The following is a 15,971-nucleotide window of genomic DNA, read 5'->3' as shown; positions in this document are numbered from 1 at the left end:
GGCACCATATACAAACATGAAACGCCAAAGGAACCTTGTCCAGAGTAAAATTATTAATACAACTCCCAAGAAAGATTTAAATGATATGGACCTCGTGACTCTTCCTGAAAGGGAGTTCAAAATAAAAATTATCACCATTCTAATGGAGGTATGGAAAGACATCCAAGAACTCAGGAATGAATTCAGGTTGGAGATTCAATCGTTGAAGAGCACGATGAGGCTAGTAAAAGTAGGTTGAATATGGTGGAGGAGACAATCAATGAAATAGAAACTAGAGAAGAGGAATACAAAGAAGCTGCGGCAAAGAGAGAAAAAAGGATCTCTAAGAATGAAAGAATATCGAGAGAACTGTGTGACCAATCCAAGCAGAATAATATTCGCATTATAGGGATACCAGAAGAAGAAGAGAGAGAGAAAGGGATAGAAAGTGTCTTTGAGGAGGTAGTTGCTGAAAACTTCCCCAATCGAGAGAAGGACATAGTCTGTCAGGCCATGGAGATCCACAGATGTCCCAACACAAGGGACCCAAGGAAGACAACACCAAGACACATAGTAATTAAAATGGGAAAAATCAAGGATAAGGACAGACTCCTAAAAGCAGCCAGAGAGAGAAATAAGATCACATACAAAGGAAAGCCCATCAGGCTAACATTAAGACTTCTCAGCAGAAATCTTACAGGCCAGTGGAATGATGTATTTAATGCCATGAAGCAGAAGTGCCTGGAACCAAGATTACTTTATCCGGCAAGATTATCATTTAAATTTGAAGGAGGGATTAAATAATTTCCAGATAAGCAAAAGCTGAGAGAGTTTACCTCCCACAAACCATCTCTGCAGTCTATTTTGGAGGGACTCTATAGATGGAAGTGTTCCTAGGGTTGGATAGCTGTCACCAGAGGTAGTAAAACCACAGTAGGGAGGGTGGAGCAGCTGATTGCGAGGCAAATGCAAAATTAAATTGACTATCCCCAAAGTCAATCAAGAGATAGACAAAAAGCACAGAATTTGATACCTAATACATAAAGAATGAAGAAGGAAGAAAAAGGAGGAGAAACAGAAAAGAACCTTTAGATTGTGTTTATAACAGCACACTAAGTGGGTTAAGTTAGACTCTTAGATAATAAGGAAAGTAACCTGGAACCTTTGGTAACGACGAACGAATCTAAAGCCTGAAATGGCAATAAATACATACCTATTGATAATCACCCTAAATGTAAATGAACTGAATGCACCAATCAAAAGACATAGAGTCACTGAATGGATAAAAAAACACGACCTGTCTATATGCTGCTTACAAGAGACTCACCTCAAACCCAAAGACATGCACAGACTAAAAGTCAAGGGATGGAAAAAGATATTTCATGCGAACAACACGGAGGAAAAAGCAGGTGTTGCAGTACTAGTATCAGACAAAATAGACTTCAAAACAAAGAAAGTAACAAGAGATAAAGAAGGAGATTACATAAAGACAAAGGGCTCAGTCCAACAAGAGGATATAACCAAGATAAATATATATGCACCCAACACAGGAGTACCAGCATATGTGAAACAAAACTAACAGAACTAAAGGAGGAAATAGAATTCAATGCATTCATTTTAGGAGACTTCAACACACCATTCATTCCAAAGGACAGGTCCACAAGACAGAAAATAAGTAAGGACACAGACGCACAATAGAATAGAACAAATGGACCTAATAGAACATCTATAGAACTTTACACCCAAAAGCAACAGGATACACATTTTTCTCAAGTGCACATGGAACATTCTCCAGAATAGACCACATACTAGGCCACAAAAGGAGCCTCACTAAATTCAAAAACATTGAAATTCTACTAACCAACTTTTCAGACCACCAAGGTATAAAACTAGAAATAAATTGTACAAAGAAAGCAAAAAGCCTCACAAACACATAGAGGCTTAACAACGTGCTCCTAAATAGTCAATGGATCAATGACCAAATTAAAATGGAGATCAAGCAATATATGGAAATAATTGATAACAACAGCACAAAGCCCCAACCTCTGTGGGACGCAGTGAAAGCAGTCTTAAGAGGAAAGTATATAGCAATCCAGGCATATTTAAAGAAGGAAGAACAAACCCAAATGAATAGTCTAATGTCACAATTATCAAAACTAGAAAAACAAGAACAAATGAGGCCTAAAGTCAGCAGAAGGAGGGACATAATAAAGATCAGAGAAGAAATAAATAAAATTGAGAAGAATAAAACACTAGAAAAAAATCAATGAAACCAAGAGCTGGTTCTTTGAGAAAATAAACAAAATAGATATGCCTCTAGCCAACTTATTAAGAGAAAAAGAGAATCAACACACATCAACAGAATCAGAAACGAGAAAGGAAACATCACGACGGACCCAACAGAAATACAAAGAATTATTAGAGACTACTATAAAAACCTATATGCTAAGAAGCTGGAAAACCTAGAAGAAATGGACAACTTGCTAGAAAAATACAACCTTCCAAGACTGACCAAGGAAGAAACACAAAATCTAAACAAACCAATTACCAGCAAAGATATTGAAGTGGTAATCAAAAAACTACCCAAGAACAAAACCCCTGGGCCACATGGATTTACCTCGGAATTCTATCAGACATACAGAGAAGCCATAATACCCATTCTTCTTAAAGTTTTCCAAAAAATAGAAGAGGAGGGAATACTCCCAAACTCATTCTATGAAGCCAACATCACCCTAATACCAAAATCAGGCAAAGACCCCACCAAAAAGAAAATTACAGACCAATATCCCTGATGAACATAGATGCAAAAATACTCAACAAAATATTAGCAAACCGAATTCAAAAATACATCAAAAGGATCATACACCATGACCAAGTGGGATTCATCCCAGGGATGCAAGGATGGTACAACATTCGAAAATCCATCAACATCATCCACCACATTAACAAAAAGAAGGACAAAAACCACATGATCATCTCCATAGATGCTGAAAAAGCATTTGACAAAATTCAACATCCATTCATGATAAAAACTCAGCAAAATGGGAATAGAGGGCAAGTACCTCAACATAATAAAGGCCATATATGATAAACCCACAGCCAGCATTATACTGAACAGTGAGAAGCTGAAAGCTTTTCCTCTGAGATCGAGAACTAGACAGGGATGCCCACTCTCCCCACTGTTATTTAACGTAGTACTGGAGGTCCTAGCCACGGCAATCAGACAAAACAAAGAAATACAAGGAATCCAGATTGGTAAAGAAGAGGTCAGACTGTTACTATTCGAGGATGACATGATATTGTACATAAAAAACCCTAAAGACTCCACTCCAAATCTACTAGAAGTGATATCGGAATACAGCAAAGTTGCAGGATACAAAATTAACACACAGAAATCTGTGGCTTTCCTATACACTAACAATGAACTAATAGAAAGAGAAATCAGGAAAACTATTCCACTCACAATTGCATCAAAAAGAATAAAATACTTAGGAATAAGCCTTACCAAGGAAGTGAAAGACCTATACCCTGAAAACTATAAGACACTCTTAAGAGAAATTAAAGAGGACACTAACAAATGGAAACTCATCCCATGCTCTTGGCTAGGAAGAATTAATATCATCAAAATGGCCATCCTGCCCAAAGCAATATACAGATTCGATGCAATCCCTATCAAATTACCAACAACATTCTTCAACGAACTAGAACAAATAGTTCAAAAATTCGTATGGAAACACCAAAGACCCCGAATAGCCAAAGCAATCCTGAGAAGGAAGAATAAAGTTGGGGGGATCTCACTCCACAACTTCAAGCTCTACTACAAAGCCACAGTAATCAAGACAGTTTGGTACTGGCACAAGAACAGAGCCACAGACCAGTGGAACAGAACAGAGACCCCAGATACTAACCCAAACATATATGGTCAATTAATGTCTGATAAAGGAGCCATAGACTTACAATGGGGAAATGACAGTCTCTTCAACAGATGGTGCTGGCAAAACTGGACAGCTACATGTAAGAAATGAAACTGGATCACTGTCTAACCCCATACACAAAAGTAAATTTGAAATGGATCAAAGACCTGAATGTAAGTCATGAAACCATAGAAAAAAACATAGGCAAAAATCTCTTGGACATAAACAAGAGTGACTTCTTCATGAACATATCTCCCCAGGCAAGGGAAACAAAAGCAAAAATGAACAAGTGGGACTACATCAAGCTGAAAAGCCTCTATACAGCAAAGTACACCATCAATAGAACAAAAAGGTACCCTACACTATGGGAGAATATATTCATAAATGACAGATCCGATAAAGGGTTGACATCCAAAATATATAAAGAGCTCATGCACCTCAACAAACAAAAAGCAAATAATCCAATTAAAAAATGGGCAGAGGAGCTGAACCGACAGTTCTCCAAAGAAGAAATTTAGATGGCCAAGAGACACATGAAAAGATGCTCCACATCGCTTGTCATCAGAGAAATGTAAATTAAAACCACAATGAGATATCACCTCACACAAGTAAGGATAGCCACCATCCAAAAGACAAACAACAACAAATGTTGGCGAGGTTGCAGAGAAAGGGGAACCCTCCTACACTGCTGGTGGGAATGCAAATTAGTTCAACCATTGTGGAAAGCAGTATGGAGGTTCCTCAAAACACTCAAAATAGAAATACCATTTGACCCAGGAATTCCACTTCTAGGAATTTACCCTAAGAATGCAGCACTCCAGTTTGAAAAAGACAGGTACACCCCTATGTTTATCACTGCACTATTTACAATAGCCAAGAATTGGAAGCAACCTAACTGTCCATCAGTAGATGAATGGATAAAGAAGATGTGGTACATATACACAATGGAATATTACTCAGCCATAAGAAAAAAACAGATCCTACCATTTGCAACAAAATGGATGGAGCTAGAGGGTATTATGCTCAGTGAAATAAGCCAGGCGGAGAAAGACAAGTACCAAATGATTTCACTCATATGTGGAGTATAAGAACAAAGAAAAACTGAAGGAACAAAACAGCAGCAGAATCACAGAACCCAAGTTATTGAACATAGTACTGGAGGTCCTAGCCACGGCAATTAGACAAAACAAAGAAATACAAGGAATCCAAATTGGTAAAGAAGAAGTCAAACTGTCACTATTCGCAGATGACATGATATTGTACATAAAAAACCCTAAAGACTAATGGTTACCAAAGGGAAAGGGACCTGGGCAGGAGGGGTGGGAAGGGAGGGATAAGGGCAGGGAAAAAGAAAGGGGGCATTATCATTAGCATGTATAATGTGTGGGGGTGGCATAGGGAGGTATGTGCAACACAGAGAGGACTAGTAGTGAGTCTACAGAATCTTACTACACTGATGAACAGTGACTGTAATGGGGTTTGTGTGTGGGGGACTTGGTGAAGGGGGGAATCTAGTAACCATAATGTTCTTCATGTAATTGTAGATTAATGATAATAAAATGAATTACGAAAAAAAAAAATAATGCTGCTAAACTAAATCTTTTTCTATACTAAGTAACACCATTAGGAAGAAGTTTAAATTTAATTCCTCTTCTCTTCAGAAACTAGAAGTCTTCTGGCAGAGAAGGCTAAAGTGGGAATTAAGCTTAAAGTTTGTTAAAACAAATGAGAAACATGAAAGGATAGTAAAACAATTAATTTTGGAGGAAGAAGAATGCATACACATCATTGGATAAATAAGAAAGCTAAGATTTAATAAGAAACTAATAATAGAGGAAACAAATATAAGGGGTGATACTTAACAAGTTTACTAAATATATGTAATAGTTCCCAGACAGAATATAATCATGAACAGAGTCATGAAAAACGAGGGTGTAATCCTAAAAAAAAGTTTTATTTTACCTTTCTAGCTTGCTGTAGAGCACACGTAACACATCATACTTCTTCACCAGTCGTGACATAGCATTATCAACTTTGGTACTGGTATCAATTTCTTTTATTAAGTCAAAGAATTTATAGACACTACAAGGAAAGAATAGGAAAAGTGAATCTGCTACTTAAAACATTCATTTTATTTCATTTTCAAAGCATACACATTTCAATTCAAACTATTATTAGCTCTACACCAAATTACTAGTATATCCTTTGGAAAAAATCACTCTTTGCATTTTATTTAAATTTCAAGAGAAAAAAATCAACTGGTTTTCAACCTATACCCCTATATCTATATACATATGCCTATATCCATTTATCATCAAGAATAAAGAAAAAAAAAGGGCATGACAGATACATACATATTTATTTCTATAGCTACCTACCTATGTTTTTAAAACTGTAAGTTCACAACCATTTATCCAATTTCAAACAAAACCACATTGCTCATTCCAGTTTTCCCTTTCCATATTTATAACTTTTCTTTGACAGTGAGAAATTTGGACTCCATTTATGTTTATTTTATTTACTCATTTAATCACCCCCTCCTCGTCCTCCCACCCTACCATATGTAACCATCTCCATCTCCAAAGCTACCCATTCCCCAAGATGGGCACTTTCCTCTCCTGTCTGGAATGACTCCCCATCCTGGGTTGCCCTCACCCATCCACATGACCCCTTCCTCACCCTAGAAGGACTCTGACTTCAACCCCAGATTGACCTCACCTCAGATGTGCCATGACTCTCTACGCCAGCCACCTGCACACCCTGCTTGGCCTCCTACACTGAAGGAGCAGCCCATCTCTGGCCCCGTGTGGATGTCCTCCTCACTCCACTTTGGACATGACATCCTTCTCTGGGTCCCATGGCTCTCCCCCACCATAGAGGCACACACCTACTTTCTTCTCCCCACTGATAGTTTTAGGACTGAATTGTTGGGGAAGAGAAAAGGTAAATCAATTAAAATATTTAAGTTGTTTAAATAATTATTTTAAATCATATTGTTTTCTATGAAAATTAACCCATTTGAAATACCAGTACATACATTTTTCACTACTGAAAAATAGGGCACTAAAGACAGGAATCATCAGCTGCACCTTATATACTAATTTGTAATCAAGTTTATCTATGGAATTACACCAAAACAGTTAACTGAACTAAAGAGTAGTTAGAGGCCCATCTATAGACTGTGCAGCAACCAATGAATTATAGGCTCCAATCCAAAAATGGGATGGACCACTAAAATTTACCTCTAGAATTTGAAAAATAAAAGCTTCAGCTAGTTAGCAGAGGACACAGAACCCAAAAGAAGGTTATTAAAATTTGCCCCTGATAAAGAAGGGATTGGGGCAGTCATGACAAGCTATGTGGAAAAGCAAATGAAGGAGTAAAAAGATATGGACAATTAGGATGTTACTTAGAATAAGAGAATGGAGCAAATGTGCAGATATATCCAGAGAAGAAAAAGTCAACCTTAGAATAGCATTGCCCTCTCAGTACCAGTTTTTATGAGATACATGGCAACATCTATCCATGGAGCACCATGTAAACTGTGAATTGTTACTATAAAGAGGGGTAACTTAAGTGAGTCTCTACTCCTTTTATAGCCCTCTGAAGGAAAGAAGAGAGGGAGGAAAGGCAGGCATTAAAATAGAATAAAGACATAGATCTGTAAATAACTACATATTCTAGAGCATTGCTCCATGGATTCATACTCGTCTGTGAACTGTTACCAGTACACAATTAAATAAGAACAGAAATTGAGAGTAAGCATTTAAAAATTTTATGGCAATTTGACACTTTCTGCTTACTAAATATAATTTAAAAATTGATCCTGTGTTTACTATGATTTTTTAAAATTTTTCTAGTAATAAATTTATATTTAAAAAAAATACCAGTCCATGACATATATGTCAGAATTTTTTTTTAAAAGTCCTTCACGAGAGCATGTTTAAGAAGCAGTGGTCTAGATAACATTCCAGAATAACTACCAGAACACTAGATATCCTAAGAAAAACTGTACCAAATACATTACTGCATTTATTGTAAGGGAGATTACTTATGACATGTCCAATTTATAAATAAGTGTTACACTAAGAACACTCACAGGAAAAAATTTTAGGAAAAGATTTGTCAAGAAAATTCTTTCATCTTATAGATAAAAGATGCAACAGCCCTATTCTGTCATATTTATTTGGTAGTCTATGAGTAGCTACATAACACTTTAATGCAGTCATCTTTTAAGTGTTTTCTTCCTCACTGGATTGATTTTCTTGAGGTCACAGACTAGTTCTCATATCTCCATCTATACCATTAGAACCTAGCATAGTATCATAGTGCCTAACAGTTGTTTAAGTTTTCTTTCCTTCCTTTTTCTCGTAAGGAGAAGACATGGGGCGGAGGGTGGCTACAAAAGGAAAGAGATTCATACCTCATCAGTGACTATGGCTTTACAGGTACTGACTCTATGAACTATTTACCTCTCTACTCATTGTAAGTTGTTTAAATCCTATAATTCTATGAAGTAGCTAATAATGTTCATTTCACAGATGAGAAACCTAAAATTTAATAAGCCTAAGCAATCCATTCCAAATTATATAGTTTGTAAAACAACAGAACCCAGTTTTAAACCCAGTTTACTGCAACCTAAACATCCATATCCTTTCCCATTCTGAGGATACTAAAACCTTTGCTGAGTAAATGAATAAATTAATATGGAAATTTGTTTATATTTTTAATTTTCAGTTATATATAAACTATTTAGACTTAGTGATTTTATTTAATAAACTTAAATTATGAAATCCCTGAGAAGTAAATCAATTCAGATTCAATAGGTAAAATATGAATATAGAAGGCCTTTGTTGCCATATTTTATTTAGAGATAGTAAGAAAAAGTATTACCAAAAAATGCAACAATTTAATTAATCTCATTTGGATAAAACCTCAATTATGTTTAATTCTAGATGGCTTTATCCAAGAAGAAACATATAGTACTATTTTTTGGAAAAATGATTTACTGTTGCATTTTGTAAATATGCTGCAAACAAAAAGATCTGACTGACCATAAGTTCTAGAAGGCTTCTCAAGATAAAGTTTATGAGTTAATGGAAACAAATTAGTAAACTCTTCTTTCAAAGGTTATAAGTCCAACAAGAAACATTAAGTAATTATTGGGGCAAGTATTATAATAGATACTCCAATGAATATTTAGCCTCAAAACGTATATATCTATTATATTAATCTTAAACATTAATAAATCTTGACAAAATTTCTTTAATATAACAAGCCTACTTTACAAATTCTTGCTTTTTTTGTCCACCTTATCCATAGCTATAATTAAAAAGTTTACAGATACTGAAAGACACAATGAAAATTTTCTCAGGACACAAATTGATACATTTTTAAAAAAGCACAGCATACATATACCCTCATTAGGGGCTCAATGAGAGAATGATGACAGTTAACTAGCTGACCTAAGTCCTTTACAATTTATTTTTAGTATTTCTCACTAATACCCTAAAGTCTATTAAAAGGAAAGTTCAAAATCAATTTTAATGCCAGAGGCTCATACTGATGTAAGAAATTTTACCTGGTTTCTATGTTTCTCTGTAGCTCAGTAAAAGTGAATGGCATCTCATCTAGGTCAATTGCTGCAATAAAGATACAGACTCCCCATAGTTCTTTTTTCTTCTGAATATAATCTTCCTGGGGAAGAAAAAAGGATTCAAATATGTCATTAAATCATTTACACATTGGATACTGTGTTAAAATTGTATTAAACGTGTTTTTTTTTTCTTACTTAGCATAACAAAATAAATGTTTTTAAATCCTTATGATGGCATATACTTGAGAGTATTTAATTCTACACTAATAACAAACAATTAAATTTTATATTGTAAGGTAATATTTTAAAAGCCTTTAAGAATTATTAGAAAAATCAAAAAGTTAAATTACAACTTATGTGTACAATTTAGGGGTGAATCATTTCTTTGAGTAAATATTTTCATTTTTCAATAATACAGTATCATCAAAGCCATGTTAAAATATTTAGAGCTCATAATATAAATTGTTTTTAAAAAATAAGCCAACTTTTGAATATCTTCCCTTTGCTCTAATTCATTTTATCACTCATTTTATTCACTCATTCTTTTATCAATCTACTGATTCAAGTAATTTGCAGCCTTGTGAAATTCATATCTTTCAGTACCATAATTGTCTTCTTTGTAAAATGAAAATAATAATACATAACCTCACTTTTTAAGAATTAAATGAGATCATATATATATATATAAAACCCTTGATATAATGCCTGGCATATAATTAGAAGTCAATGAGTGATGACTATAGTTATCATTAGATACACATTTTCCCCTAAAAATATATATCACTTTCTAAATATGCAAGTTTTATATACTTTATAGATAAAATTTGTATTATATTAAATAGAAAATAAAAGAAGTAACCAAATTATCTGATGTTCTATTAAACAACTAGAACTATTTGTTTACTCTTAATAGGGGATTGCAACAGAGCTGAAAAGTATGTGACAATTACATTGTTTTGAAATCTCAACTACACAAAAACTTTTGGAAAAGAATTGTTCTGTATTTTCAAATTTTATGGATAATAAAAAAAATCTACCATTAGCCAACTTTAAACTTCTCTTTCATTTTAGCTACTTGGTAAATAAATATTTTAAAACTTGTACTGCAACTATACACCTACCAGAATGCTTAAAATTAAAAAGACTGACAATATCAAGGGTTGATGAGGATATAGGGCAAAGGAACACTCAGACATTGCTGGTGGAAATGTAAGATGGTACAACCATTTTGGAAAACAAGATTGACAAATTATTATAAAGTTAAAAATATACTTTTCACCACACTTAGCATTCTATTCCCAGATACTTATACCCAAGAGAAGTGGAAACTTTGTAAATGAGTATTAATAGCAGCTTTATTCATAAAAAAACAAAATCTGGAAACAACCCAATATCCAAAAACAAATGAATAGATAAACTGTGGTATACCCATACAATGGAATGTTATTCAAAAATAAAAAGGAAAAATACTAATAAACACAACATAGACAAATCTCAATATTATTACACTGAGAAAAAGAAGCCAGACACAAAAGAGTACATACTGTGGGATTCCTTTCATATGAAATTCCAGAAAAGACAAAACTAATCTTTAATGTCAGAAAGTAAATCAGTGGCTGCATAGGAACAGAAATGGAGGTGCTAGGAAATGACTATAAAGAATGACATAATGTTCCAGAGTAATAAAGAATTCCTATATCTTAGTGGTGGTAATTACATGGTTAAATACACTTGTCCAACTTATTGAAATATTTACTCAATACTGGTTGATTTTAATGTTATATAAATTATACCTTAATAAATTTGATTTTGAAACTATATTAACTACTTACTATTTATGATTCTGAACATAGAAAGTTTATGCTGTCTGAGTGTTACAATGATTGAAAGGTATGTTTTAATAAAAAGAATGGATATCAACTTTTATACATGTGTTTATATATGTTTATATTTATGGTCAATATTTCAGAAACTACTAAAATGTAAAGAGTTGTCTCTATAACATAAATTTAATATAAATAATAAATAAGTAACTAACACACTTTTTAAATTTTTATGCTTACTTATGACTTTGGTTTGCTTCTTTGCTCTAAGGCTGAACCTAACTGCTCTCAAGGTGTCTGTTTTCAGCAACTCGAGTCTTATTTTTTTTTTATTTACTCTTTTCAAAGTTGAAAATGAAGTAACTAAAGTTATTAAATTGAAAATGTTTATTTTTTTTAAACAGCAAATCTTAGTAGGACCTACCCAACACAATTCAAACACAAACTCATTTGAAAAGATAAAATGCCTAAATGAGATGTTGTATAAATAGGTTCGGAGTTTTAAAGACCTGAGGAATGTTAGTATGAGCAAAATATATGACCTTACTTCAGATGATTTATAAAACTTGTTGCTGTTGTTTTGTTCTAGCTGTATTCCAATTAACCTCATATTTAAAGTGTCATCTTCAGACACACTTTTCTATGGAAAAAAATAAATGCCCCTTCTAAACTTAAGACTATTAAATATTTTAATCACCTATATTTGATTTAGTTCTTTAGAGGGAACCAGATTACAGTGGAGGTCAATGTTACAAAACTGGATGATTTATTCACAAGCAAATATTTTTGTTTATCTATGCAAAAGAAATGATCAGTTTCTAACTAGGAGAGCCCTAGAAATAGAATTTCTAGATTAAAATATTTAAGATTTTATATGTGTGTGTATATATATATATATACATATATATACACACATACACAAATGGAAAGAGCTTGCATTTTAGTTCTAACCAATAATATACACTTGGTCTGATCTTATACCTGGATGCCACCAAGATTTGCTAGAGGGAAAAAAAAATCCTTAAAGCCATGAAGGTCAGAGTCAACTACAAAATCCTGCTCTGTAGTCATTTTCACTTTTTAAAACAGCATATTTTATTAAGAGACAGACCACACAACTTAACACAAAGTCATTTGATATGATAAATGACTAAAGGAAAAACAGCAGTCTAACTAACAAATCACAGTTATAAAAGTCATATCTTTATCTTCAAACAGGTTTCTTATATCTTCCAATTTGAGATCTCTAGCAATTTTTCAAGAAATATTCATTATGTAACTGCCATGGTTATGACTCTGGGGATACAGCAGTGAAAATGGAAACAAAAATAAACTCTCTGTCTTCTTGGGACTTACATCCTATTATTTATGTTAAAAACATGGATTTTGGTGTCAAACATTCAAGAGTTTGAATCTAGTTGTGTAATTGTGGTCTACTTTCTGAAATCTAATTAAGCTTCAGTTTATACTAAAATAGGGATAAGTGTCTACTCATATAGAGTCACGGAGAAAATTGACAGTGAAGATGTTCTCAAGTAATCAGCAAGGTGCCTGGCATTGTACCCACTGAATCAGTTAGCTATCATCATCAGCATTACTATTTTAAACCATGAATCTACCACTCATTCCACTACATCATATCTGCCTCAACATTATCTACTATCTGATATTCATATGATAAATATTCATTCTTTGGAATACTGGAGTTTGGTGGTTTTGTTTTTGTTTTTTTAAGAGATCAACTTTGTTAGCCCCCAGTCCCTGGCAACATTGATCTGATTTCAATTCCTTTTTACTGACTGTCATACAAATTGGAGTAATATGGTTGGTCGTCTTTTTTGTCTGGCTTTTTTGACTTAGCATACTGTTCCTGAGGACTCAATACATAGCTGTATCTAATAGTATTTAATACATAGTTGTATTTAATAGTATTTATTCCTTTTCACTGCTGAGTAGCACTCCACTATATGATTATGCCACAGTAAGTTCTGTTGTTTTTTAGTTATCCTTGTGCATGTGTACTGATACGTTTTCCTAAAGACTAATGACATTAAGTATTTTTTCAAATCTTACTTAACATTCATATCTCTTTGGTGAAGGGTCTTTTCAAATCTTTAACCAATTTTCTATTCAGTTATTTGTCTCACTGAGCTGTAAGTTATTTCTACATTCTGGGTTCAAACCCTTTTACAATATGTGTTTTGCAAAAAAAATCTACTCAGTTTGTGGCTTTTCATTTTCTTAAACAGTATATTTCAAAGGGCATAAGTTTTTCATTTGATGAAGCTCAACTTGTTTTTCTTTTATGAATTAAGCTTTTGGTGGTATTATCTATGAAATCTTTGCCTAACCCAAAGTGACACAAAGATTTTCTTGCTTCTATGCCATTTTCTACAAATTTAGGTATATGATTCAGCTGAGTCAATGTTTATACACAGTGCAAGGTAGGGATTGAAGTTCATTTTCTGCAGAAAGATGTCCAATGGCTCCAAGCATCATTTGTTGAGAGGAATGTCCTTCCTCTGTTGAATTACCTTTGTACCTCTGTGTGCAAAGAGTGTATACATGTGTGATTTCTATTTCTGGATTCTCTGTTCCACTGGCCTACTTAACCTTGTTTACCAGTACTACAATGTTTTGATTAATGTAGCTTTATATGTTTTGTTCTTTTTTTAGTTCAGTTTGATTCAAGATTTTTCAATCTGAAGAGGTAATCTGATTCACCTCTTACTGTGCAGATTGAGAAGTTAAAAATTGTTAACAGAGGAAAAATAATTCATTTTACCTAGCCAAAAGAATCACCAAGAAAAGAAATAATAAAACATAAAGAAAAAGGAGGCAAAGGACAAGAACAAGCATTTTGCAAAAGAGAAAACACTACTTTCCAAAAAACACATTTTGAAAATATTGAGTCTCAGAATAGTGTTAATTGAAGGGCACTTTGTTATATGCATCAAGATTCTTATGAGGTCTATTTTATATCTAAAAATGTATCCAATGAAAATAATTGGAGAGTTGAGTCAAGACTTACTATAACAGATGTTTAAAGAATTATTTATAATAGCAAAAATAGTGGAAAGGCCCAAATATCTTAAAATTCAATGGTTAAGTAAATTATGATGGAGTTATGTCACGGAATAATATAAAACCTTTAAAACATTTCAAAGATTTTAAGGACATGGGAAAATACCAAAGATATGTTAAGAGAAAAAGACAGCAACACAGAAAATCCTGTGCACATTTTTATTCCAATTTTTTAAAAAAATTTTAAAGGAAGGAAAGGCAAAATGTACCAAAATTTAATTATTATTTCTAGGTGGAAGGATTACAAATGTTTTCATTTCATTAACCCTCGGTTCATTTTCTAACTATCTACAATTGCAAAATACAGAAAAAAGTAAGTCAATAAAATTTATACAAAGCAGTAAAAGAAAAATTAAGAATACTCTTGAGACTATCTTTTTAATATTTAAATATGTATATTTAATATTTAAATAGTCATTATTTAAATTAATATTGAATATCTTAAAATGTTAAAACTTCAGTTATGTATATTATAGTTGTAGTCAAAATCTACAATCAACACTTGAAGAAGCTATTAAGCTACATTTAGTTCAGTTCTTCTGAACAGCCCTAATGATAACCCTCATTAGTGATGATTTGAACTTTTTTTTTTTAACTGCACTAATTTATAAAAGAGCTCCACCATGTGGTAACATAAACCATCTTGGAAACATTAGAAAATTAGGTTATCTCACTAGTCATGTGATCTAGTAAATTTAAATTACCATTTTAAAAGTTAATATTATTCTTTCTAATCTTAACTTGTAAAAACATTAGTCATCACCAAGATGAAATAAGCCATAAGAAATATGCTCTCCAACTCAGGTTAAAAGGATGCATTCTAATACTTGATTCATGAGATTATAATCAATGATTCTAATCAATGATTAGCAATAAGTTAAATGTATTAGAGGAATACAGGTGAAAAGAGCTACTTCTGGGTCTCCTCCTCACCAAAGGTTATACAGAGGAATAAAGGGGTAGCATGCTAATGTGCTAGAAAATGCCTGCTTCACTTGTTTATTAGCTGACAGCAGCTAGTGCTAAGGACAGTCAATGGCATGCTCAGAAGTAAAAGGCAAGAAACGCATAGTCAAAAAGACAAATGCAAAAACTAAACTTACTTGTATTCAATTACATTTTTGATATAACACCACTCCCCAAAACTATGTACCAGGCAAGTTCAGATTTACCTGGCCATCTGCTCAAGAGATTGGCTACCCCCTTGAAGAATTTTATAGAACTCAGTGGATAGGCCTACCTAAGCACTTACCTAAACTCTGATTTACTTGCTTGCTCCTTTGTCCATATCTCAACTTACCTGTAAGCATTTTGAAGGCAGAAGAATTATACTTAATTAACTGCCGAACTAACCTGGTGCTAAATGTGTATTTTTTAAAAAAAGCAGTAGCAATAGCCAAATCCCAATATAGGATAGAATGGCTTTTTGTGTTTACCTTTTTTTCTCCTTAGTATGCTCAGAGAAACAAGCAGCAATTGAGTCATCAGTACAAAGTGTAAGGTAAAAAACAATTGGTTCCACTATAGTTTCTTCAGCTCCATTCACACACTAATAACAAACTAGTGAGTATTAGC

At 33.3% G+C, this 15,971-nt stretch overlaps 1 protein-coding gene across 3 annotated transcripts in view; it reads right to left on the bottom strand.

Annotated features, from left to right (window-relative positions):
• RB1 (RB transcriptional corepressor 1) overlaps nt 1-15,971 on the bottom strand; it is a 187,326-nt gene that overhangs the window by 124,693 nt on the left and 46,662 nt on the right. For 2 of the 3 annotated variants that reach the window (XM_036996524.2, XM_036996526.2), the window contains 2 exons: nt 9,475-9,590; nt 5,856-5,975 (listed from right to left, as the gene is read on the bottom strand). In XM_036996524.2, the coding sequence (XP_036852419.1) occupies nt 5,856-5,975; nt 9,475-9,590 (236 nt within the window). The remainder of the gene's footprint in view (nt 1-5,855; nt 5,976-9,474; nt 9,591-15,971) is intronic. The other variant, XM_073212649.1, reaches the window with a different exon arrangement.

Source organism: Manis javanica, chromosome 9 (genome assembly GCF_040802235.1).
Source record: "Manis javanica isolate MJ-LG chromosome 9, MJ_LKY, whole genome shotgun sequence".
Classification (NCBI taxonomy): Eukaryota; Metazoa; Chordata; class Mammalia; order Pholidota; family Manidae; genus Manis; species Manis javanica.
This window is presented reverse-complemented; position numbering and strand designations above follow the sequence as displayed.